We start from the raw sequence: 14,776 nt of genomic DNA on the forward strand, positions 1-14,776 counted from the left end.
TGATAAATTCTGATTCCTTCTGATCTAGAAGGAAAATCTGTAAGGATCCTTCAAGAGAACAAATTGTGAATACTCTTGACAATTCTGTGAGTCTAGAGAAACCCTCACCCAATGCATCAAGCCTATCCTTGGATGGCCCCACAAGATCTTGAGAAACAGCATCCCAGAGCCCACACACTGAATGGGCTTTACTCAGTAATCAAGTCAGAGAGCTTAGAGGCTCTTTCCATACCAAGAAAACCTAATGCAAATAGAGCATTTAAGGTCTCTGCCTTGCATGCATTTGTGCAATTTCAATGAGCAGCCTTCAACCGCACAAGGTTGAAATAGCTCAGGTTAAATACGTATAAGTTGTGGTTGTAATATATAGTACTTTAGGACCTTGGGAGCTGTAAGGTATTACAGTCAAACCTCGGGTTACAGCTGCTTCAGGTTGCGTTTTTTTGGGTTGCGGACTGCCGAAACCCGGAAGTACCAGAACGGGTTACTTCCGGGTTTCGGCAGTCGTACATGCGCAGAAGCACTGAATCGCAACCCGCATGTGCGCAGACGCAGGTTGCGAACGCTGCGGGTTGTGAACGTGCATCCCGCACGGATCACGTTTGCAACCCGAGCGTCCACTGTACTCCTGATCATCAAAAGCTAAACTAATTCAGAAAAGAGAGTTGCATACAGATTTCCTTAAATTAACAACAAAAGTAACACTTACCATGATCACTAAACAGGAGTTGCTTCCACTTTTGTCTTTCTGCCTCTGAAGCTTTAAATCCCAGCACAGATTTTAATTCCTGCAGCACTCTCTTGGATTCCTCTCTTTCACGTTTTTGCCTCTCTCTGTCTTCCAGGGAAAAGTAATAAAAGTCATCTCTTTTATACTCGCTGTCTATATCTGCATCATCAACATATGCTTCAAGTTCCTGAGGAAAAAGTTAACAAACATCTTGTTGCATCTAAAAATTACTCAAATACTACAAGACAGTGATGGTTCCTAACCATTTATTTAAACTACAAGATTTGGATCCCAAGTATGGTTTATAGGCCAAAGGGAATTCTGAAATAACTCTACCAATATTTAAAAGAATGTTAATTAAGGTCACTTATGGTATTTCAGGTTTATATAGTTCAGACACACAAAGGCTGTGAACAGATTCTCTAGGGTGGCTGAAATGTTTAGTTGACAATAGTAACCCACTTTCTTAAACACTTTGTATATTTAAAAGGATGCTTCACCACTAGTATCATAGCCTTATATCCAAGGTGTCACATGTTAAGAAAATGCCAAGGTTGGAGAAATCAGTGGCCTGCCATTAGTTATTGGACTACAACTCCCATCATTCCTGTTCACTTGTCATGCTGATACAGGTTGATGCGAAGGCTATAGGTTTTTCATTCCTGCTATATACCTAGCACTAGACTCTTATCCTATATAACAACAGCAGAAATTTTCTTTGCCAGCACAAACATTACAACAAATAAAGATAGCAAGTGACAAGATGCAACTGACAACCATTTTCATCATGTTCAAGCTTCCACTCTATGAGAAGCGAATTTTTGGTACATTTTAAATGTATATTTTTATTAGGGTTTTCCAGAATAAGTAAATACATAAGCAGAGGACTTTATCTGTTGAATAAAGTATGCTGATACAACTGAAGAACACTATTATACTTCCCTCAATCATCAAATAAACATACACATATTGACACATTTTGTGAATTTTGCAGACTATAATATTTGTACCTGTTCTTCAGGGATTGGGTCTTTATCCTCTATATGCACAGATGGTTGCAGCAAAGGTACCATGGTGCAATGCTTGTTCTCACATGATGGTTCAGGATTGCCTGGAGTTAGTAGAGAAGCAGCAGAGAAAGTAGGAGTCAGCAGAATTGGGTTTTTGTTTTTTTTAATGTCAACCCATTGGACTCTTGTCAGCTAATTTCCCCTTCCCTACCTAAATCTGCCCCAAAGGGCTAGAAGAATCCATTAGCAGGTAGACACTGTCCTAAGTTTTAATTACTTTTTATTTAAAAATAAACATAATAAACAACTTAAGGACATCAGTTGATATTTTTAGAAGTCATGAATCACCGCTGAAAGTACACAGTGGATCCCATGAATTTATAGCAAGCTCAGATCTACTGCTATGAACAATCAAGATAGTATCTCCTTCCAGATTTATGCCCAAAGTCTGAGTTCATGTAGCCCTTCACTTATGTAAATCAGAAAGATATATACAATCCACATTACCTTTTTGATGCATTTTAAAAACCTACTTACAAACCCAGGCATTTTGCTATTGCAATACTGGAGTTACTATTTACCACATATATGACTACCTACTGTAGATTTTATTTTACCATGACTGGAATTTCTAAATGCTTTTGTGAAGACAATTTACCTTTTTTCTCTGGATTTCTTCGAACCATTTTTTCCACCTGAGAAACTGCCTCTTCCCAGCAGCTGTTGCTTGCTTGCATGTGAGGTTGAACAAGTCTTAGTTTTGTTTCTACAACTTGGTAGGCCTCCAAAGTTAGTTCTTGGCTTTCCTTGGAACTAATAAACTTCTCAAGTTCATCCTCAAGAATTATTACTCTGGACCAAAAACAACAACAAACCATTTAATTAGTACACAAATCAAATATTTTATGGACCTGCTGTGGGCAGTGAGTTGATGTGACTGCAGTTATAAGTTTCCAGATTTTATATCCTCCTTTTTTATTCTAATGGTCTATCAGTTTTACCTATGTGGGCAGAGCCCATATGTATGATATCAAAGTGCCAGAAGCAACTGGTCAGGGCTTAAAGGGTGAACTTAGTTTTAGACAAGTAATCCAAGCCTTTGAAACAGCAGTGAAAGACCACAATCATTGCACAGTGTCTAGCAGCTGTTCTAATGAAGGCTAGAGAGAAATCCATAAATTCATAAGAACAACTTCACTTGTGGAATGACGTTATAAAACAGTGAAAAGACATACACTTTTCATATAGAAAGTCCTGCATTCAATTCCCTGCATCTCCATCTAAAAAGACATTCAGAAAGATCCTGAATCCTGGAGTAAGTCCCACTAAACTCAGTGAGAATTAGTTCTATGTAGACATGCATAGGGACGTGGGTGGCGCTGTGGGTTAAACCACAGAGCCTAGGACTTGCCGACCAGAAGGTCGGCGGTTCAAATCCCCGCAATGGGGTGAGCTCCTGTTGCTTGGTCCCTGCTCCTGCCCACCTAGCAGTTCGAAAGCACGTCAAAGTGCAAGTAGATAAATAGGTACCGCTCCGGCGGGAAGGTAAACGGCGTTTCCGTGCGCTGCTCTGGTTTGCCAGAAGGGGCTTAGTCATGCTGGCCACATGACCCTGAAGCTGTACGCCAGCTCACTCGGCCAATAAAGCGAGATGAGCGCCGCAACCCCAGAGTCGGCCACGACTGGACCTAATGGTCAGGGGTCCCTTTACCTTTACCTATGCATAAGTTTACACTGTAAACCTTTGGCAAGTGAATGAAGAGATTATTAGGGAACTAGTAAACATTTCTGCTTCAAAGCATGTCTGAAGGATTAATATGAATAGATGTACACATATCAGCAACGGTGGTATTGTTTAAGAACACACACCCATGTTTTCTTTTTTAGTTTAACCCTAGCCTAAACAAGTAGGCATAGTACCAAAATGGAATCAGTTTTCTGTTCCCTCTCATTAAAAAATTATCAGTACAGTACAATCATTTCCTTTAGTGGTAATCTCAGTAAAACAAGTCATTAATGCACACTTGCTCACAGAGTTAAGCCCACTGATTTTCATGAAAACATACTAAAATAGGTGGGCTTCAGCAAACATAAAACTCTGTTAGGTTGTGGTCTCTTGCTTTTTGTATGTATTATTCAACAGTCTGACTCCTCTGCAGTTCTCATATAGCCAGTTCCAAATATCAGCCCTGTAATTAACCCCCAATGTTGTCTTAATAGTATTGTATATAATTACACATGCAGTTGTGTACAGCTAGTACAAGAAACACACCTCTTTACTGAACGTAAATTAGATTGTTTAATTAAATAAGAGCTAGAATAACAAGGCAAAGAGGTTACAGCAATATCTGCCTCAATAAATCTTATCAGTAGTTTCCGATTGCAACATTAAATATTACTTTCTTTTCTAAAAAACTTGAACTACAACTCAAATCAAACTACAGGTACTGGTATCGGAACACAATGCGTTCCCAGGCAATCATTCATTAGAGAGCAGTTGCACAACAAGCTGATGATTTCCATTATCTCCTATGGGAACATTTCTAATCCGTGGGTTCTCTCTCCATGCTTTCTGCCCAAAACTGCTGCGGCCAATCAGCAAAAGCCAAACAAAGGAAAAACTGAATTGCCCGATCTCCCCTGTTCCCTGATCTGTCTCCCTCCATGGTTTCTGCCCCAAATGGCTTCAGCTAATCAGCAAAACAGAAACAAGCAAGGAAGTGGACAAACTCTGGCTGTTCTGATATCTAAATCAGCCGTTTGTGTAGCGAGGTTTGGGTATACTTCTTTGTGTTCAGATAACTGAGATTTCAGATAATAAGCATTCTGACAGTGGACCTGTGTGTAGTAACAAATCACTCCCAGAGAACAGCTTACTCATTAAGCAAGGCCTTCAGATGGAGTTGTAGGCTGCGCACTGCTGTGTGGAGACGATTTAGTTCTCTTGACTTTTGTTCGGTTTTGACTGAACGTTCCAAACCAGATTGATGGTGTGTTTCAAAGTACCGATAAAATTCATAGCTCCGTTTAAGCTCTTCTAAACAGGCAGCATGTGCATGACGAAGACCCTGAGTCACATCAGTAAAGGTCGAAAGTGGCAAATGTTCTGGCCTAATCAGCGTCTTGATAGATGCATTGGAGGGGGACAGCAGAAGAATTAGCCGCCTGAAGAATTCAGAACTTTGTCCAACCCAAAGTTGAAATAAAACCTACAAATACAGAAAAGTTATTATAACCCTAATTGTTACAGAAAACAATAACATTTTGTTTTTCCTGCTTTTCCATACATTGTAAGCAATTCAAGAATAATATGATTACCAAACCACTAAAACTTTTTTTTAAAAGGTTTACAATGAATATCAATATCGGGGCAGGGTACAAGAAAATATACATTGCAGATAAACAACAACAACAAAACTAAAACAATATAAAAGAGACTACAAATAGAATTTAAGGTAGCTAAACTCAACTGGGTAAGACACACAATAAGTCACTTAAAACCTTTAGCCAACAAGTAGGCTTTAACTAGCTGCTAAAAGACCAAGTTGGCACCTGGAAGGGGAGGACATTCCACAAAGAGAGTGCTGCCACAGAGACCACCTTGGGGTGTAGTCAGGCAGAGCAGAAATGTTTTAAATGAATGACTTATTCAGTTATGTAAGAGCTACAGTCGTACCTTGGATCCTGAACACCCTGGAATTTGGATGTTTTGGCTCCCGAATGCAGCGAACCCAGAAGTGATTGTTCCGGTTTGTGAATGTTCTTTGGAACTCGAACATCCAGTGTGCTTCTGCAGCTTCTGATTGGCTGTAGGAGCTTCCTACAGCCAATCAAAAGCTGCAATTTGGTTTTTGAACGTTCCGGAACGGATTCCGTTTGACCTCCAAAAAACTACTGTATTTCTATTAAAACCTCTAACAGAGAGACAGAGAGAGATTGGTTGTCTGACTCTTTGGATCCGCCTCAATGGCCTATAACTGCTGGAACTCATCCAGTGCCCTCTTTTTAAACAATTATATTAAATAGTAGAAAAAAGATGCAAATCAGGGATTTCCCAATTTTCTATGCTATAGCAATTTATTCTGATAAATATCAAGAGTCCACAACTAAAGCTTACGAAAGGTAACAAACGAGTCCAGCCCAAAGATGTAAGTTAACTTAATATATTCCAGGCAGCTGACTTGAGCCCTGGACTGGATGGGTTTTTTAAAGTTAGTTAACAGGCTCAGTCAGGTTTTCTTGCTTAATTGCTACAAGTGGAAAGTAGTTACAAAATAGGCCAATGTTAAACCTGAAGGCTGGATTACTTTTAATGCTGGCAGGCTGAAGCCATCTGTGAGATTGTGTGCTTCTTCCTCAGACACCTGCTCTTCACTGAGTCCAAGGCCCAATTCTTTGAAAGGCACCACACAGATGTAGTTTGTCACATTGTCGCTCTCAGAATTCAGTGGGTAAGTTTAGTTAGTGTTAAGGCAGTTAAAGAAGCTTTTGTATGACATGCAACTTGGGCAAACATGAGATAGTTCTAACAAGTTTCAGAATAAAGACATTTTTGTTCCCAAAAACCCCCACAAGTGATTTGATTGGTGTGTTTTTTTCTATCTAGCAAACAATCATGAACAAAAAACTGTTAACAAAATTGAAACTGACAGGATTCATCTCAAGTGTTAATCCATCTTTATTGAATGCCAAAATTTATCTACATTAAAAAGAACACTAATCAATACCACATACAATATTCAAAGAGGGGCAATCCATTGGCCCACACTTCAACATATGGCTAAATAGTGCGGTCGGTGGAGCATGAGACTCTTAATCCCAGGGCTGTGGGTTTGCACGCCATGTTGGGCAAAAGATTCCTGCATTACAGGGGGCTGGACTAGATTATCCTTATGGTCCCTTCCAACGCTGCAATTCTATGACCTCTACTCCAAAGACAGGAGGAGGAATTGCAGTTGAGCCATGTACATAAAATTTTATCTCTGTACAGTAGGCTAGTTTCCCCCCCCCCCTCTTTCTCTCACAAACAACACACACACACACTCCTCTCTATTCTTTATCCAGGAAAGGAAGAAGCATTATCAGAATATTCAAGCCAGGCAAAAACATTTAAGGAGAGTGCAAAGTAGCACAAGTGAGGAATGTGACCTGGTGAAAGTCATGAAAGCCAGACAGGGAGTCCTGGAAGATTGCCTTTGGCTGCTGGGCCTGAGGGTCCCCATCCCAGGGTTAGTGTGCTGGACTGACACCAAGGAAACCAGATTAAAATCTCCACTCAGCCATGAAGTGGGTCAATCCTTAACTTAGCCAGGGTTCTTGCAAGCATAAAGGGACGCATGTGCTGCATGGTAGATTGAAAAAATTGTTATGAAGAAAACCAAACAATGGAGTTAGTGAATATGTAGGATATTAAGGCCAAGGACAAGAAACACAAAGTTATGTTAAGTTCTTGAGACAAAATGAACATAAAAAGAGGTCCAGCAATCATTAATTCTGTATTACATCTATTTAGCCTTTTCCAGTATGTCCTATTTTTTTAAAAAAGGATATTGTTTCAGCATATACAAGGTAGCAAGCCTTGACGCTCTGAAGTTGGCTCGTACTGACCGATAAACTGCTTTCCGAAGACCAATGAGATGCTGACAAGGATGCTGTCCGGCTTTATTATATGGGCAAGCAGCACTGACCCTGTCAAGCAAACTTGAAAAGTAAAATGTGATACAACTGTACAGATGTCCTAAGTAATGATAAAAATACAAAATAAATCAGTATTATCATCTTACATGTTTTCATTTTATGTAATATACCTTCATGCATATCGAGAAATTGAACAATTATTTCATTATTATACAAATTAAAGAAGCCCACACGTTGCTAGTAGCAATGTATAAAGTCATTCAAACTTTAATCCCGCTTTAAAAGTGACGAGAAAGACAACACATTTACATAAACAAATATCATGACTTTTAGGATTGCTTCTGTCTTTATATGCAAAAATTCCTATCTGTCTTTCCCAGTCTTCAGAATCCTATATTTCATGTTTTTATAAAGAAATATATTTCTGCCAGGCTTTCAGACTGAAGAAGCTAAGTGACAAAAGGCATGAGCCACAGGTTTATTGTGGTCTTCCAAATCCTTAATAGTGAGCATGTGGCAGCTACCCATTGCAGCTGCTTCTGGCACACGATATCATTAAGAGGCTTCCTTGCTCCATACCCTCAAAAACTGCTCCTGCAGATCATGAAGCAATTGATGAAATGAGAGATTCAGAAATGGAAGTGCCTTTTGCTAATGCTCTGAGCTGGATCCTAGCCACTAACGTTTTATTGTTTTAAAGCTGGAGAACTAGACTATTTTCTTCACACGGTCCATCTGCAAAAATAAAATATAAGTATTTTGCCTCAGGGTTTGCTCAGACTGCAGCTAACACTTAGCTCTTTTGAAGTACCGTTTTAACTATAATATTAACTATTCTTAATTGTATGCTACCTTGCCAACAATAAGCTTGGATTGTCTTACCCCATGCCTAAACATTCCACAAGACAATCTCTTTTTTTTTGTCAGTAAAGCTCAATTCAGACTAATTCTCTGCATTTGGGAACTTCGCTTACTGTAAGATGGCTACACTTTTATTTATACATGTAGCTGCTTGCATTTGCAACCTACACAGCAGATCTAGTATTAGAAGCACATGCTCTGTAAATAGAGATTAAAATATTATGTACACATGAGAATGTTTAAGCAACAAACTCTGGATAGTATTGCTGTTTCTTGTTCTTTATGAAGTATGTTAGAAGTAATCTTTGAAGCCAATATACATCTAGACTCTTATAACTCAGAGTAGCCATTCATCTAAAAACAGAATTGGAAACAAATAATCCCCTAAACACATGTTGTTAAATTATGTTGCATTTAAAGGTTCCGAAGTGTTATGGGGTGGAAGAGGGCTTTCCATAACCCGTATAATGTTCTACATGTTTAAAACATCTCTCTAAAACTATTCTTAAGCAAATTACATGTCATTCAGGAGAAAAATAAATTGTAAGGAAATATGGTTTTGAATAATGCAAAATCCAAATGAAATCTTAATACAAATGAATCTTAAATACGAAACATTTTAATATTTGTGAAGTAAAAATTGGTCCCCAAAAGAAGTGTGCACTTTTTGAATTTGGTATATTTGCAACCAAAGCATATGAAAATTTAGGAATGAATCTCTTGAGGAAAGTTTGTAGCAGGCACTTGGAAAAAGTTAAAAGCTGCTTCATCAGGATTGGGGTTTTTTTTAGGCGAGACACACATCTAATGTTTGTTTTGCATGTAGATTTGGCTTCCTTCAGCTCCAAAGTACGAAAAATTGTTTATTATGAGTTAATTGACCTTTTTCTTTTTATCAGACTACCAGGAAGAACACAACCAACCAGCTGTGAAGCTCTTCAATGCGTGTGTCTTTTGCAGGTACTTTTTACTTAAATGCTTAACGCGGAGGTTGCCGAAAAATTGCGCCAAACGTATCAAAACCCACGTCATTCCCATTCATGCCCTTGTTATCTCCTTTCCACGAATCAGCTTGATTTAGGTACCAGTGACTTGAGTTTCATGACAAATATGTTGTGCGAATAAGTGAAACATCTTAGATTTAGACATTTTAAAGGAAAAGTTTATTCACTCCTGGTTAAACAGGGATGCTTGAACCAATTAATAAAATAACCTAAAAATCAGACTCACAGAGTAAATCCTCTGGAAATGACTTCAGTTTCTTGAATGAGCCGTAGAGATTTTCTCACAAGGTTAGTGAAGGCTCGACAATTAGTCACCATATCTTCTAGCTGGAGCTGGCATTTTCTTAGAGACATTTGCAGCTTGGCTGTGTTCAGTGTGTCCAAACCTCGTATGCACATGTAAACCAACAAGCCTACTCCCCCCACCAATCCAAGAGATCCATTCCATGAAGACGGAAGAATAAACAGCACGCTGATGAAGGCAAATAGTAATGAGATATCCCTGCAAAACAAAATAATAATAATAATAATAAATTTTATTTATATCCCGCCCTCCCCAGCCAAAGCCGGGCTCAGGGCGGCTAACAACAATAAAACAGTACAAAAGTACAAATAGCCAGTATAAGCCACATCTTGCTTTTTTGCAGCTTGCTCAGATTCTGGGCATGCCAGCTGTTGCCCAGCTTTCATTAAAAATAAAGAACAGCAATGAAAAGTATGATTGTCATATGAAGGAAACCATGATATCAATAGGTATGGAACTATACAGAGTCCTAACTCAATTTTCTGGAGATGGATCTTTATGTTTTAAAGTGTCTTTAAGAAAGTATTTTTGCTCCCCTGAAACATAAGTAAAAGCTGTCAATATAAGTTAATCAAGAAACCCAGTATCTTAGTATAGCTGTGACTGGGTAACAGTAGCTCTCTCTGCCTTAAAAACAAATGGTAGCAGTAAGAACAGGAATTCATGCTATTTCTAATTTAGGTATTATTTTGTGTGAAATGTATGTCCTTGATTTCTTTTAAAACCTTTTTTCAAAAATTACCCTGCTAATACCAATATAATAGGACAGCAGAAGGGGGACATATTTCTTCAGGGAACCAAATGCTGATCTACTGACAGTTTTGTTTTTCAAGTTTCTGATTCATTTTATCTGACCATCACAGTCCAAAAGTGCACACTTGGTTTCCTTTAAAGCAGAATATGAAAGACCTTTTCGTGGCATCATTTCAAATGGCTTGCTCATTATTTTTCTTAAAACCATATATGCTCAACAGCAAAGCTTCTCTCACTTGCTTTTGTCACATTTGCAGAATTGTTACAAAATTGTTGCAAAATACCAGTCTCTGCAGGGACACTAAAACATTCAACATGAATAAGTCTAGTTCCCTTCTTGCACGTTATAAACTGTGACAAATTTGCATTTTCGTATCAAATGCTACTTCCTGAAACATTGGTCATTACAACACTATGTGTGCAACCCATGTAATCTAAAGAATGGAGCAGAAAAACCAACAGAATTGCCTAAAATGAACCAGAGACATAATATTCATATATATTCTACATCCAGGCTTGTATAGTGAGCCTCTCCCAAGACGAGAAAAAAAGATTTTAATTAAATGATGCAAAATCCAAAGAAACCTGAATTTGTGAGAAACAGCACACTCTTTCCATTATCCTCAAATAAACGTATCGGGGAGGTGGGTGGGGGAGAGTATGTTAAAGTAACCGAGAACACAGGCCCACAAAATAGAAAGCTCACTAAGAAAAATGAGCTTATCAATTGCCAGAGCAGTAAAAATCAATGCAAGAGATAGGGTAATAAACTGTTAAGAAGGGAATATTCACATGCACACTTGTGGATAACCATCTTCAAAATTTAACACCTAGGAAAATATGCTCCTGCTGTACACTGCACAAATTAATGCAAAACAAAGAATACATAAAAGGTGAAGTCAATTCTAAATCCATGGGATAGAAGGTTGAATAATAAGAACCAGAAAGAAAGAAAGAAAGACAATTCCTGTTCTCTAAGAGGTTATATATGTGAAGAGCAAGATACTTCCTCCAACAGAGCTTGTAATCTATGCAGATAGCCCAAGGCAATACCAAATATTAGGAGTTGCTAGGGAGCGTAGCGTTGGAAGATGTCCATGTTCCTGTTGCTTGGGCTGCCCTGCAGACAGGATACTGGGGTCAAGTAGCTCAATCAGTTCAACATCCTCCTGCAGCAGAACTTCCTGTTGCAGGATGGTGCAGAGAGCCTCCGAGCGAAAACCAACATCCTTAATTTGAGAAAAAACAGCACTTTCACATACACAAGCATTTGTCAAATAAAATATTTCTCCCCCCCCCCCCATCACTATGCAATATATAAAACAAGGATGGCCAATTCCTACTTTAGGAGTCTGAACCACCACCCAGGCAAATGTTTCTGCCTCCCCTAAGACCCCACAGGCAGGGGACAGGATTCAACTAGACACAGAGCTGAGGTGGGCCCAGTGCCCCTGATAAGGAAGCAAGCCACCCCTCTGCAGTCATCCAATTGATCATTTGGTTGGACAGGATGATAACTTTCCCTCCTCAGCTTATGTGCATGCATCCGTTGAGGTGAAGGAAATTTGTGCCTGCGATAGAACGTCTCTATGAGATGGCCATATCCATCATTGGCTTGCAGCCCCTGGAAGATGTGACAAGAGGAATGTGGCCCTCAGGACAAAAAGGGGGCTGCCAATGCTGATGTAATGCATTCTGTGGTTGCTGTTGTTATTGCTAATATAGCACCATGAGTCTGCATAGTTCTTTACTGAACAGAAGACAGATCCCTGCCGCAAATATCTTAACATTCAACATGGGAAACGACAGAAGAAGAGAGAAGTGGAGGCAAGGCTAATGTGAAAGCAATATATGGTTGTTTCAGTTGCACATGCTTTGGCTTAGTTTCAGGTTGTGTCAGATCAACAACAACAGCATTTGTACCCTGCCCATTAGGGCATGGGAACTAGGAGGAGCATGCCAAAGACTTCTTAGTTCTATGGAAAGTCTCAATAATGGTTATGTGACTGGCTAAGATCACTTCTGCTATATGAATAGTTTGCTGAAATGAACACACGCAACCATAAATTGAGATGCTGTGAAATACAAAGCACATAGTAATAAGATAAATTCAGTCAACAATAAGCCCTGAAGTTAGATGGATTTGTAAATTAAACTTGGCCATGCAGGTGAACAACAATACAAGTCAGAAGCCACTAACAGAGACAGAATCTTTCAAAAGCAATTCTCAAATTAAAGGAGATCTAGAACTCTTCGTTAAAGCACTCTAAAGCTGAAAACAGCATTTTTAAATTACAACGTTTGTGAACAAAATCACAAAACAAGATTTTGACGGCGTAGGTAATTTTAACTAGGGTTGGGAAGCAAGAGGTGTGTGCTTCTACCAGGCTACAGAAATGATTAAGCAATAATTCATAAATATTCAGAACATATGCAGAGCTTGAGCTTTGGTCCCCTCCTCTTTTATGCAGGTTTGAACATTAAACACTTTGCCATAATTTGTTATGTCATGTAGAGAACAAGCTATTGACTTAGCTAAAAAAAAAAAGGTAGAATAAATTTATTTATCTGGGAATTAAATAAAGCTTGTTGAGGGAAAATTGCAGAGTTGCAGCTTACCAACTGGTGAAGTAGTTCATCTTTTTTCTTATATGGTAAAAAAGAAAGCCAGCTTTTAAATTTCTCAGCTAAGTTTGATAGGACGTCTTTCTATTAAAAAAAAAATCAATACAGTAGTAATAAATATAATAATTATCATAAAAACTGCCTTCATTTATTTCCACTGGTCTAGTCATATGTGAAGATGATGTCTGTTAAGTAGCTTAAGCCTACAAATAACACAGGTCATTGTACCAAGAGTCAAATACACCAGCACACCAGTGTTTATAATGTTCTGACCAACATCACAATTAAGGCACCGAAAAAGGACAAGGAATAGAGAATATGATGGGGAACTGTTTCATGATAAAATAACTGTGTACACAAATGTACTGAGGGCAGCAAGAACTATTTTTTTTAAAAATGCATAAATTATTTGAACACAATTGCTCCTTAGCAAGAGGCAGGCTATAAATGCATGCTTTGTTAGATGCGTATTGAGAATCTCCAGCTTTCCTGCAAACATCATCACAATATTCATTACAACAAAAATCCTATACAATTCATTTCAATAAAAAACAAAAGATGTTTTGATACACAAGTTTTCAACAGTTGCCTAATGAAATGGCCTATTAAGGTTCTATTATATAAGTATTTGTATATATGGTTAGTTACTTTGGGAAGAAAAAACTGGAATATTCACTTTGTTTTTTGGCCAAGTGAATTTTCATTAAAGAGGATTTTTGCTTTCATTATCACACTGTTCATTACTCAACATGGAATCATTTTAATCAGCAACACTTGAGATGAAAATGATTATTACAAAATATGATTTTTTTGTAATAAGCTATTTTTAGTATATGTAGAGTAGTCATCAGCAATACTAGAGGATGAAAAGGAAGTAGCCTGCTGAGTTTCCTGGTAAATATAGGAACTACTGTTCATTTCTAATTTTAGTGTTTCTAGGCCTCTAATTCACAGCTAAATATATATTTAGAGTATGCTAAATATATATTTCATTTCAACCCATTACAAAAGGAAGGTCTAAAATGATGATTTTGAATTGCAAAAATGTAGGAAATATAGAATCATAGAATCTTAGAGTTGGAAGGGACCCAAGGGTCATCTAGTCCAACCCCTGCAATGCAGGAATCTCAGCTCAAGCATCCATGGCAGAGTAGTCATCCAACCGCTACTTAAAAACCTCAAGGAAGGAGAGTCCACTACCTCTTGTGGGAGTCTGTTCCACTGCCCAACAGCTCTCACTGTCAGAAAGTTTTTCTGAATGTTTAGTTGGAATCTCCTTTCTTGTAACTTGAAGGCATTGCCTCGAGTCCTACCCTCCAGAGCAGGAGAAAACAAGCATGCTCCCTCTTCCATGTGACAGCCCTTAGGATATTTGACTATGGCTATCATATCTCCTCTCAGGCTAAACACACCCAGCTCCTTCAAGCGCTCCTTGTAAGGCTTCGTTTCCAGGCCCTTGGTCATCTTGGTTGCCCTCCTCGATTTGAAAGGTTTCTCTTGGATTTAAAACCACAAGCTACAATTCTGCCAAAAAATGGTGCCAGAACTGCAATTATCATCTACAGATAATTGTGGGTGGGTGTGATGGGTTTCCCCCCCTTGTTTTTATTATGTATTTTGCGTTTTTATCTTGAATTTTTATGCTGTGAATTGCCCTGAGATCTACATATGAAGGGTAATAATAATAATAATAATAATAATAATAATAATAATAATAATAAGAGAAGTGGTTATATTGAACAGTAAAGTTTAAACCAAGCCATTTTCCACAATCACATGCAAATGAGGGCAGAAAATAAAGAATCCAAGTTCCTCAATTCCAGCAGAGGTCCCCAATTACAAAGGTGTTCTC

The 14,776-nt window shown here is 38.4% G+C and overlaps 1 protein-coding gene across 2 annotated transcripts in view; it reads right to left on the reverse strand.

Annotated features, from left to right (window-relative positions):
* The window catches only part of VEZT (vezatin, adherens junctions transmembrane protein), a 33,648-nt gene that overhangs the window by 3,016 nt on the left and 15,856 nt on the right, over window positions 1–14,776 (reverse strand). The window contains exons 3-11 of one of the 2 annotated variants that reach the window (XM_081209694.1): window positions 12,919–13,008; window positions 11,353–11,528; window positions 9,469–9,744; window positions 7,291–7,428; window positions 6,048–6,195; window positions 4,618–4,949; window positions 2,399–2,592; window positions 1,741–1,841; window positions 710–917 (exon numbers count right to left, since the gene is read on the reverse strand). In XM_081209694.1, coding sequence (XP_081065820.1) covers window positions 710–917; window positions 1,741–1,841; window positions 2,399–2,592; window positions 4,618–4,949; window positions 6,048–6,195; window positions 7,291–7,428; window positions 9,469–9,744; window positions 11,353–11,528; window positions 12,919–13,008 — 1,663 coding nt within the window. Of the gene's footprint in view, window positions 1–709; window positions 918–1,740; window positions 1,842–2,398; window positions 2,593–4,617; window positions 4,950–6,047; window positions 6,196–7,290; window positions 7,441–9,468; window positions 9,745–11,352; window positions 11,529–12,918; window positions 13,009–14,776 lie in introns of both variants that reach the window. The other variant, XM_081209693.1, reaches the window with a different exon arrangement.

Source organism: Podarcis bocagei, assembly GCF_964188305.1.
Source record: "Podarcis bocagei genome assembly, chromosome: 10".
Lineage (NCBI taxonomy): Eukaryota > Metazoa > Chordata > Lepidosauria > Squamata > Lacertidae > Podarcis > Podarcis bocagei.